The 12543-nt window shown below is 52.9% G+C and overlaps 1 protein-coding gene across 1 annotated transcript; it reads left to right on the top strand.

Annotated features, from left to right (window-relative positions):
• Positions 1-10489: 10489 nt before the first annotated feature.
• LOC143768204 (formyl peptide receptor 2-like) lies at positions 10490-12336 on the top strand. The gene has a single exon (XM_077256895.1). It carries the CDS (start codon positions 10490-10492, stop codon positions 11531-11533), a length of 1044 nt encoding a protein of 347 aa, XP_077113010.1. The 3' UTR covers positions 11534-12336.
• The last annotated feature ends 207 nt before the right edge of the window (positions 12337-12543 follow it).

Below are 12543 nucleotides of genomic sequence, written 5' to 3' on the forward strand. Positions count from 1 at the left end.
CCAGGTTTCCTTGTCTGAGCTTCAACCTTCTGGCTCTCATTAAGTAGTTGTTTTTAAAAATTGGTGGTTGGGGCGTACTAACGGTGTGTGCCGCACCTTGGTGTTGTCCTGTGTTATTTTCCTGACCTTTAATCTTCAGGCTTTCGGCCTTCATTTGTAATATTAAACTGCATAGGGCCTACTAGTTGGGTTGGCCTACTAACGGTGTCTGCCGCTCAAAGATGTTCTCCTCCACTGAACAAAGCAGTGCCGCCTGTTTACTCCTGTTACCAATTTTGAACTTTATTTTGCCCACTTTATTATTTGGGCCTACTAACTGTGTCTGCCTCTCATTACAGTTGTCCTCCACTGAACTAAGCAATGCTGCCTGGTTAGTCCTGTTACCAATTTTGAATTGCATTTAGCCCACTTTATTATTTGGCCCTATATCAGTGTTTCCTCCTCATCCTGCCCATTGCCCAGCCGGTGCTACATGAGTCTTGTGGTACTTTGACCCAGACCACTACATTCCCCTTGCACGCTACACAGCCACAATCTGACCCTGCTGAAAGTCAGGTTCCCCTTCCCGCATACTATACCACCTTACACAGGGACAAAGAGGAAGGTGCAGATGAAAGTGCAGGTTTCTTTAACAGGTAGGGGGCATACTCGTTGGCGACGTCACAGGCACAGGGCCTCTCAGAGTACGCAAAAGTGTCACTGCCGGTGGGAGGCGCCCCCGCCGTGCAAACACACCGCTGTACTTTGAGGGGCCCTGTGCCAGTGCCAATGCGAACGAGTGGGCCCCCCCTGCTTGCTCAGGATCACAGCACTTGCAACGTTGAAATACTTACCTCTCCCTGCTCCACCGCCGTGACGTAGTCCACATTTCATGGGCCCACTAAAACCTTGAACCAGCCCTACCCCCCACAACTTTTGCCAAATGACCACCAATTTCTAATGCCCAACTATTATTATAAAGTTAATTAAGATTGACAAGCTTCAGAAACAAGAATGGATGTTTTTGGCATTAAAATGGGCACTGTAGGTGTTTTCCTGGCCTCCACTCACTGCCGACTATGCTTCCCCATTGACTTGCATTGGGTTTCATGTTTCGGTCGATCCCCGACTTTTCGCGATAATCGGCCGACTTCACTCGACTCGACTTAGGACAAAGTCGGGTTTCGCAAAACCCGACTCGATCTTAAAAAAATTAAAGTCGCTCAACCCTACTGAAGAGGACATACACCAGCACCGCACTACCCACACCCCAGCACAGTACTGGATAGGACTCTGGATACTCAGGGGAGCGCACATCACATACACCAGCGCCGCACTGCCTGCACCCCAGAACATTACTGAAGAGGACTCTGGATACTCAGGGGAGCGCACATCACAAACACCAGCACCGCACTGCCCGCACCCCAGCACAGTACTGGACAGGACTCCGGATAATCAGGGGAGCGCATATCACACACGAGCACCGCACTGCCTGCACCCCAGAACATTACTGAAGAGGACTCTGGATACTCAGGGGAGCGCACATCACATACACCAGCACCGCACTGTCTGCACCCCAGCACAGTACTGGACAGGACTCCAGATACTCAGGGGAGCGCATATCACACACACCAGCACCGCACTGCCCGCACCCCAGCACAGTACTGGACAGGACTCCGGATACTCAGGGGAGCGCACATCACATACACCAGCACCGCACTGCCTGCACCCTAGCACAGTAGTGGACAGGACTCTGGATACTCAGGGGAGCGCACATCACATACACCAGCACCACACTGCCTGCACCCCAGCACAGTACTGAAGAGGACTCTGCATACTCAGGGGAGCGCACATCACATACACCAGCACCGCCCGCACCCCAGCACAGTACTGGACAGGACTCTGGATACTCAGTAGAGCGCACATCACATACACAAGCACCACACTGCCCGCACCCCAGCACAGTACTGGACAGGACTCTGGATACTCAGGAGAGCGCACATCACATACACCAGCACCGCACTGCCCGCACCGCAGCACAGTACTGGACAGGACTGTGGATACTGAGGAGAGCGCACATCACATACACCAGCATCGCACTGCTGCACCCCAGCACATTACTGGACAGGACACCGGATACTCAGGGGAGCGCACATCACATACACCAGCACCGCGCTACCTGCACCCCAGAACATTACTGGACAGGACTCCAGATACTCAGGGGAGTGTGCAGCGCCCCAGAGTCCTGGTCGTTGCAGTACTGTGGCTCTGCCACTAAGGGGAGCCATGGTACGTTCGATGGCACTGAAGGAGTTCCTCCAATCAGGTATCACAGACACCAATATGTTTCACAGCAGGGCCTCCGGGGGGAGCTAAGGGTGCTATTCATTAGGCCACTCCCCACCATAGTGGGTAAACTGGGGGTCAGGCAGGAAGTTAGAGAGAACGCTGACGGGATTGAACGGAGCAACACCTTGTGGCAGAGGGTGTTGTGAAGGGAGAGACTGTAGGGTCTCTGCCAGGGGTGGGACCCTGGCAGAGGCTTGGCATTGAGAGAACGTAACGGGACCGTGCCTGCTCAGCTTAGCGGCGGTGCCCAAGAAAGGACTAGAAACGAGGCAGATTGTGCTGAGTGAGAAACGAGATCAAGCAGAAGGAGAATACCAGCAGGGGTTTTGTTGAAAGAGGCAGCACCCTGCTGAGGCGCAATACCGGTGGCCGGAACGCCGAGGGAGTGGATTAGAATACAGCTTCAAGCCATACTCCAAACAGCGGCAGGACAGTCGGTCTCAGGCGGGCTGTCTACCATATATCACCTATGAAGTCTTGGGGGGCAATTGCGGGAGAGGGGCGTCTCTAGGGTCCCGGAAGAACTCCAGGCCTACCTGACAAACGGGTGCCATTCCAACCTGAATACAGGGAGGGGTGGATTACAGAGGAACATCAAATCGAGTTGTGAGGGAACTTAAGAAACAGACACAACCGTTGTGGGGTCACTTTCCGTGAGCACAGCAGGGAAGGACTACAACACATAGCGCTAGAAGGAAGGCACAGATTTCCACCTGAGAGGAGGACTCTGGAGGTGCCATTGGACCGGCCGGACTTGCGCAGCCTGGTGAACCGTATTCTGGACTGAGGACTCAGAGATCTCCAGTAAAGAGGTAAAGAGACTGCAACCTGGTGTCCTCGTTATTTACCGCGACCTGCACCCCACAACTGCACCGCTACACCACCATTAGCACCACTTATTTCACCGGACGTCCCCCACTGACAGGGCCACGGACCGGGTCTAGCCACCGTGACAACCCCAGGACTGAGACCTAGAGGCCCGGCTCCGGGTACCCCTCGGCCCTGCGGCGGTGTGGGGGCGCGCCGCAAATCTTGGCGTCACGAACAGGATCTACTTAAGCCTGAAGAATCAGGTCATGTGTGCCTAGAGACTGTGATTTACTGTGCTTGAATTGTACTTTATTGAGAGGACTGTGTGTTGTGCCATTTGCCGCCAAAATCCGCCGCCATTGCAGCGCTAAGGAGAGTGCAGGAAGAGAAGAGGGGCGTGAAGTGGGCGTAGGCAAGCTGGAGAGCGCGAACAGTAATGGCCGCCCAGTCTAAATATTTCTGCACGGTGAGGACGTGTCCGTCAGCAGCAGAGATCCGCCTCCTAATCCTTAATGGGGGGCGGAGGCAGAGAAAACGAAACCGCTCCCGAAGGAGAGAGCGGGAAAAGGACCAGGAAGTGACCCACGTGGAGGACGCTATGGCCAGCAGCTCCGAACCCGACAGCGGGGTTGAAGTAGAAGTCTCCCCCGACTACCCGGATGAGCCCAGCAGCCCGTCCTTCGTGGATAACACCAGATTCCTGAGAGCCGAGATGGAGGACTTATATAACCAGCTCCTCCAACTGAATGTGAGAGTCCAGGCTCCGCACCCGGTGGAGCCGGTAGAGGGTTCCCGGACATCAGAGTCCTCACCGGAAGAATCAGTGGGACCTGCTGCGGAAAGTGAACTTGCATCAGTTGGTGAGTCCGCCGATCCTGCCCCGCCAGCCGAGGGTGTGTTAGTGGGCCCCGTAGCGGCACCACCTCTCCCGGGAACCCATAGACTCCAGCGCCTGCTACCCTGGGAGGAAGCCACGGGCATGGAACACCGCATGCGAGCCCCGATCACCCCTACTCCCTTGTTGGGTGAGGTCCACGCGGAGCGCACGGTGTGCCGCTGGGTGAACCCCGGATCCAATCTTATGGGGTTCCCCGGGGTGGAGACCCAGAAGGGGGAGATGGTACAGGCCCTAAGCTGGGAAGAATACCAAATCCAGCTAGAGCACCGGTGGCGAGAGGAGGAGAAAATACATCAGGCTGGGCGGGAGGCCCATCATCAGAAAGATCTGGCGGTCAAGGACCGGGCCCGCAAGGACCCCACCACTCACCAGGCCCCGCGCAGGCAGGGCATCGTCACCATTTTTAAGCTCCGAGGAGGCTGGGGCTTTATTAAATAACCGGGGCTATACGCGGAGGTCTTTGTTAACCGGCGGGATGTCGAGTCGCACCTCAGAGAGGGCCACCCCGACCGAGACCTCTACCCGGGAGACAGCGTCATCTATACCAGGCATCTTGGGGAGAAGGGGTGGTTCGCTCTGAACGTCTACAAGCAGGAGAAACCAGCCCCTGTAGCCAAAGTGCCACCGTGTGACCGATCTGTGACCACTTCGGTCGCCCCACCCTGTCTGATCACAGAACCTGCGATCTGCCGCCTGACCACCGTAGCGGCCAAGGAGGTGCCTCTTCGAGTGATTGATGTTCCTGATGTACCCGCGCAGAGAGAAGTGGGAACGCAGACCCTCATCACCGCGCACGATCTGGTTGTGCAACAGACCCGCACCCATGGGGTGTACCTGGCCGCGGGAGTGAACCTGGAACCTGAACTGCCTGTATTGCAGGGGTTCCCCCGCCAGGTGGCGCCTCGTGGGGGATTCTGAGATTTTATTGCTTGATGAAAATGTAAATAGTTACTGTTTGTTCCTTTGTTCCTGTTGCTGCTAAACCCGTCTAGGGTAAACTTTAAAAGGTGACCCCTTTGTTGACCCGGGGTCACTACTGCTGTTTCCTTGAAGTTTTGCACAAAAGTTACATAAACTGTGAAATCATGGACTGTGCATGATTCGAACTTCCTTGTAAATAGTTGCACCTTCTTAAGGGTGCCTCCTACTGGTTTTAGTTAAAAGACACTTTGCGAAGATACCTTTCCTACTGGTTTTAGTTAAAAGACACTTTGCGAAGATGCCAATCCGGAGCCTTTGCATGGACTGGTAGGCTGAGAAGACGAGCTACCTCAGAAAGGCTTGGTCCCCTCTTAAAGGGGATGCGTGGAATTGAACTTGAAAGCGATACTGTTTTAGAACAGTAATATGATGATGCTTTGAAAAGAATGTAACTGTTTTACATGAAAAGTTATATGTGTTTAAATTGTTTGAATTGTGAAATCTGAAAATAATGTTTTGTGAAAGGAAAAGATGCAGAGAGCACGCAGGGGTAGAAGTAGAGATCTGCATAGTTGAAAGTAAAGAAGTAATGATGAAGGTGAGGATAGAAGGTAAACCCTGCGTCCCCATAGAAAGTTACTTTGTTACTAAGGACAGAAAGCGAACCCGTAGGGGTTAGAGAGTGAGTCCTTAAAGGAGCCGAGTAGAGCTGGCTCAGAGTTCTTTAAACGAAAGGAATGTTATGTCTATACTATGTATAGTAGCGAAAGGCAGTAGGCCCTGGCTGAACGGGGCGGTCCTGTAAAAGAAAGGAGAGGCAGTAGGTCTGGTGCCATAGGGACAGGCGGTCCTGCAGGTTCAAAGTAGGAGGATGTGAAGTTACCCTACCCTGTAATGTGATTATAGGAAGGCCTTTGGTAAACTAAGAGTGTATGTTTCTTAAAGGCAATGTTAATTTATTGTTCCAGAATTTGCACTAAGTAGAATACCCGGTTGGGTAACAGGAGTTATGTATAGCCTGTAATTTATAATGTTGACTATGTTTGTAACGTTAAAAGTGTCCTCACCTCCCATAAAGGGAAGCCTGTTCAAGTATACTTATTGTTTTGCACTCAACAAAATTGTATGTCTGTTTACTAATCTGTATTGTTGTTTTTCTTCCCAGTCCCGGAGTACTGTGTTTAACCAGGGGGGAGTGCAGCGCCCCAGAGTCCTGGTCGTTGCAGTACTGTGGCTCTGCCACTAAGGGGAGCCATGGTACGTTCGATGGCACTGAAGGAGTTCCTCCAATCAGGTATCACAGACACCAATATGTTTCACAGCAGGGCCTCCGGGGGGAGCTAAGGGTGCTATTCATTAGGCCACTCCCCACCATAGTGGGTAAACTGGGGGTCAGGCAGGAAGTTAGAGAGAACGCTGACGGGATTGAACGGAGCAACACCTTGTGGCAGAGGGTGTTGTGAAGGGAGAGACTGTAGGGTCTCTGCCAGGGGTGGGACCCTGGCAGAGGCTTGGCATTGAGAGAACGTAACGGGACCGTGCCTGCTCAGCTTAGCGGCGGTGCCCAAGAAAGGACTAGAAGCGAGGCAGATTGTGCTGAGTGAGAAACGAGATCAAGCAGAAGGAGAATACCAGCAGGGGTTTTGTTGAAAGAGGCAGCACCCTGCTGAGGCGCAATACCGGTGGCCGGAACGCCGAGGGAGTGGATTAGAATACAGCTTCAAGCCATACTCCAAACAGCGGCAGGACAGTCGGTCTCAGGCGGGCTGTCTACCACATATCACCTATGAAGTCTTGGGGGGCAATTGCGGGAGAGGGGCGTCTCTAGGGTCCCGGAAGAACTCCAGGCCTACCTGACAAACGGGTGCCATTCCAACCTGAATACAGGGAGGGGTGGATTACAGAGGAACATCAAATCGAGTTGTGAGGGAACTTAAGAAACAGACACAACCGTTGTGGGGTCACTTTCCGTGAGCACAGCAGGGAAGGACTACAACACATAGCGCTAGAAGGAAGGCACAGATTTCCACCTGAGAGGAGGACTCTGGAGGTGCCATTGGACCGGCCGGACTTGCGCAGCCTGGTGAACCGTATTCTGGACTGAGGACTCAGAGATCTCCAGTAAAGAGGTAAAGAGACTGCAACCTGGTGTCCTCGTTATTTACCGCGACCTGCACCCCACAACTGCACCGCTACACCACCATTAGCACCACTTATTTCACCGGACGTCCCCCACTGACGGACAGGGCCACGGACCGGGTCTAGCCACCGTGACAACCCCAGGACTGAGACCTAGAGGCCCGGCTCCGGGTACCCCTCGGCCCTGCGGCGGTGTGGGGGCGCGCCGCAAGTACACATCACGTACACCAGCACCACACTGCCTGCACCCCAGCACATTACTGGACAGGACTCCGGATGCTCAGGGGAGCGCACATCACATACTGTACACCAGCACCGCACTGCCCGCACCCCAGCACAGTACTGGACAGGATTCTGAATACTCAGGGGAGCGCACATAACATACACCAGCACCGCACTGCCTGCACCCCAGCACAGTACTGGTCAGGACTCCAGATACTCAGGGGAGCACACATCACATACACCAGCACCGCACTGCCTGCACCCCAGCACATTACTGGACAGGACTCCGCATACTCAGGGGAGCGCACATCACATACTGTACACCAGCACCGCACTGCCTGCACCCCAGCCCATTACTGGACAGGACTCCAGATACTCAGGTGAGTGCACATCACATACACCAGCTCCGCACTGCCTGCACCCCGGCACATTACTGGACAGGACTCCAGATACTCAGGGGAGCACACATCACATACACCAGCACCGCACTGCCTGAACCCCAGAACATTACTGAAGAGGACTCTAGATACTCAGGGGAGCGCACATCACATACACAAGCACCGCACTGCCCGCACCCCAGCACAATACTGGACAGGACTCTGGATACTCAGGGGAGCGCATATCACACACACAAGCACCGCACTGCTGCACCCCAGCGTATTACTGGACAGGACTCCAGATACTCGGTGAGCGCACATCATATACACCAGCACCACACTGCTGCACCCCAGCACATTACTGGACAGGACTCCGGATACTCAGGTGAGCGCACATCATATACACCAGCACCGCACTCCCTGCACCCCAGCACAGTACTGGACAGGATTCCGGATACTCAGGGGAGCGCACATCACACACACCAGCACCGCACTGCCTGCACCCCAGAACATAACTGGACAGGACTTTGGATACTCAGGGGAGCACACAGGTTACACTGTGCTGGATATATGCAAAGGTTTGTTATTGGGGGGAATTTATTTTGTAGGATCCGGATACTAAGGGGAGCGCACATCATATACACCAGCACCACACTGCTGCACCCCAGCACATTACTGGACAGGACTCCGGATACTCAGGTGAGCGCACATCATATACACCAGCACCTCACTCCCTGCACCCCAGCACATTACTGGACAGGACTCTGGATACTCAGGGGAGCGCACATCACATACACCAGCACCACACTGCCCGCACTCCCTGCACAGTACTGGACAGGACTCCGGATACTCAGGGGAGCGCACATCACATACACCAGCACTGCACTGCCTGCACCCCAGCACATTACTGGACAGGACTCCGGATACTCAGGGGAGCGCACATCACATACACCAGCACCGCACTCCCTGCACCCCAGCACAGTACTGGACAGGACTCCGGATACTCAGGAGAGCGCACAGGTTACACTGTGCTGGATATATGCAAAGGATTGTTATTGGGGGGAATTTATTTCGTGGGATCCTGCCAAGCAGATACAATTGTGGGTTCAGGCCTGATCATACTCAAGAATCACAGGCAGTATAGCCAAATACCCTCATTTATAAACAGAGACACACATACTGTACACTACACACACTATTACATACACAAGAAACCTCTGCATCCATTCACACACAGGAAAGCAGACACTATACACACTATTACATACACTATAAATACCATTCTATATACTCCCGTGTGCTGCAGCAGAGCCGTCACTGCTCGCCCCATCCCAGGTCACCAGGGGCAGAGGACACAGGGAGCTGCTGCCTCCTCTAAGAGTCTGTGCAGTCTCCCCCTCCTCCTCCTCTGGTCCGACTGCCTCCTGTGATCTCAGAGGAACTAGGAAGGAGTTATGGAGGGGACAGTGTACAGAGGCCCCAGCAGGCAGGGTCAGCAGTTCTTCTCAGGAGCGGTGGGGGCTGGGGGTGAGAGCAGCCCTACATCTGGAGCCAGGAGGGGGCAGCATCAATTTGTGACGCTGCCATCTACTAGCCACTGTAATTGTCACACACTGAGGAGATTTCTGGCTCCGAGCTCCTCCTGCTTTGTCCCTCACTGCCGATGTCCTGATCAGCCCCGAAGGGTGAGGGGGAGAGAAGACAGAGAAGGAGCCAGTGCTGGAGGCAGCACCAAGCTCTGCACAGGAGAAATGCTCAGGAATTTGTGCATCAGTCTCCTGCACTGAGCGCTCCCACTGCCGCCCAGCAGGTGGTGCCGCCTGAGGCAACAAGCTCAAATTGCCTCATTATAGGTGCGCCCCTGACCCCAGGTATATTCTGGGCAGGGGGTATAATATGGCCTAGGGCACTGTAAGCTCGGGTATATTCTGGGCGGGGGTATAATCTGGCCTAGGCCACTGTAACTCTGGGTATATTCTGGGCAGGGGTATAATCTGGCCTAGGCCACTGTAACCCCGGGCATATTCTGGGCGGGTGGTATAATCTGGCCTAGGCCACTGTAACCCCGGGTATATTCTGGGCGGGGGGTATAATCTGGCCTAGGCCACTGTAACCCCAGGTATATTCTGGGCGGGGGGTATAATCTGGCCTAGGCCACTGTAACCCCTGGTATATTCTGGGTGGGGGATATAATCTGGCCTAGGCCACTGTAACCCCGGGTGTATTCTGGGCGGGGGGTATAATCTGGCCTAGGCCACTGTAACCCCAGGTATATTCTGGGTGGGGGGTATAATCTGGCCTAGGCCACTGTAACCCCGGGTATATTCCGGGCGGGGGGTATAATCTGGCCTAGGCCACTGTAACCCCGGGTATATTCTGGGCGGAGGGGTATAATCTGGCCTAGACCACTGTAACCCCGGGTATATTCTGGGCGGGGGTAATCTGGCCGGTTACACCAGGATCCATCTCTAGTCCCACCTGTGCCGGATATAGCGGACAGTCCTGGATTTGGGTCTACCCCCGGCAGTCTCAGGCGTCTGCTGAATGTCCCTCACTACCAGCGACCCTCTGACAACTCCTCCTGCCGGGGGAGAAATGGGAAATGGGCGTGGCCAGGGGTGTGGCCAGAATGTGCATGGTCCATCCCTTTACCTGGGAGGTGTCTGGATGTACGGCCATATGTATTACAGATTAGCCTTATTACCTTCCTACATTGTGACCCCACTGTGATGTCAGCCCCGTCCTCCAGGTACAAGGGAGAAACTGAGGGAACTATAAACTCTCCATTCCCCTAATGTCTGCCCTGTTCTGTCTCCTCAGGTCATCTGGCGGATACGGCGAGATATATTATTATCTTAACATTATACAGAAGACGTCCATTACATTATACAGCATTGTTTTTGCTCTCGGGATTATCGGTAATGGATTAGTCATCTGGATTGCCGGATTCAGGATGAAGAACACAATCAGTGCCGTGTGGTTCCTCCACCTGGCCATCGCGGACTTCCTGTGCTGCTCATCTCTCCCCCTGAGAATTGCTGAGTGGACTGCAGATTTCTCATACACCCCAGATCCTGCACTTTGTATAGTGAACATTGTTCTGTTTAATGTGAACATGAGCGCCAGTGTTCTCCTCCTGACGGCCATGAGTACTGACCGCTGGGTGTCCGTCATGTGGCCATTCTGGGCCAAAGTCCATAGATCTCGTAACCTGGTGAGAATCACTGCAGCGATCATCTGGGGGCTGAGTGTCACTGTGGCCGGTGCTGTGTATTACGTGTATACATACCATGTAGGTGATCTAGCTGAATGGTGTCTATATAGATATTACATTTATGATTATAACCCAGAGTTACATCTGGCCATTCAGTGGATCAGATTCATTATAATGTGTGTGATCCCGTTTCTCATCATCGTCGCCTCTTATGTCACCATTTCCTACAAACTTAGAAAAAGTAAGAGATCCCAGAGATCTCAGAGATCCTCCAGGATCATCACCGCTGTTATATCGTGTTTCTTCATCTGCTGGTTTCCATATTACATCTGGCCACTAATAGACTGGTATCATAGAGATTACATAAGATACTATTATAGAGATGACATAGCATACTTTTATTGGTATTACAGGACATTCTATATAGTACCCACTATCACTACCAGTCTGGCTTGTCTGAACAGCTGCCTGAATCCGATCATTTATGTGTTCCTGACAGCGGATTTCCAACACGGTTTCCTCAGCTCCATCCCCTCCAGGCTAGAAAGAGCCTTCAGTGACCATCCTAATGACCTGAGCAGAGAGCGAGGAGACACAGGAGACACTCGCCCTGCTGCTGTGTAATGGATATTCCTGGGACCTCCTCTATATCACACCTCTTAACCCCTTGGAGACTGGGACATTTTCCAGTTTCCTTCCTTTTTCCTTTCCAAAATTCATAAAGCATTATTTTTCCATGAAGGACTGATTGTTGCAGGCTGAAAAGTAATAAGGAAAGCCTCCCTTCATGTTACCACATAATGTGCAGAAAAATGGGGGAAAAAATAATCCCAAGTGAAGTGAAATGGTGAAAAACAAATTGTAATTCCACCATAATAATAAAGTGACCCAGTAGATCACATCAATTAACCCCTTCACCACCTTGGGTGTTTCTGTTTTTTGCCCCATAACTTTGTTATTTTCCATCACTATGGCCATGTGAGGGCTTGTTTTTTGCGGGACGAGTTGCACTTTTGATTGACACCATTGGTTTTGCCATATAATGTACTGAAAAATGGGAAAAAATCAAACTGCGTTGAAATTGCAAAAACAAAAAGTATAGTTCCACAATTGTTTTTTTTTTTTTTTTTACTATGTTCACCAAATGCTAAAACTGACCTGCCATGATGATTCTCCAGGTCAGTATGAGCATGCAGATACCAAACATGTACACCAGGTCGGACTGGCCCACCGGAACATTCTCCAGTGGGCCCAGGCACTGACATCTGCTGGCATACAGGGCCGGCAGCTGCTGAGGGCCCCCGCTGCCTCAGTGGCCACAGCCAGTGGTGTGTCACTAATAACGGCACACCACACAGCTGCTATGGGCCTGTCAGGGGGTCTGCCCAGCACCAGCAGCGGGGGAGCAGCGGGTGACAGGAGGCAGGAGCCGGCTGCTGGCTAAAGCTTGTGCCCGCTGCTAAAGAGAAATGAGCTCATGGGCGTGGAGAGCAGTGAATATTCATTTCACTTTAATAGCCGGCAATGTCGGGTTAGAATGTGAGAGTGAGGGGGAGAGGCCGTCTAACAGCACAGCTTAGATGGCGCGGGGGTCAGGAAGATGTCTGCAGCTCTCTCTGTGTCCCCTCCTACTC

This window comes from Ranitomeya variabilis, chromosome 4, assembly GCF_051348905.1.
Source record: "Ranitomeya variabilis isolate aRanVar5 chromosome 4, aRanVar5.hap1, whole genome shotgun sequence".
In the NCBI taxonomy this organism is placed as follows: Eukaryota; Metazoa; Chordata; class Amphibia; order Anura; family Dendrobatidae; genus Ranitomeya; species Ranitomeya variabilis.

Coding starts and splice junctions, on each gene's coding strand:
- LOC143768204 (XM_077256895.1), top strand. CDS start 10,490: ATGTCTGCCCTGTTCTGTCTCCTCAGGTCATCTGGCGGATACGGCGAG.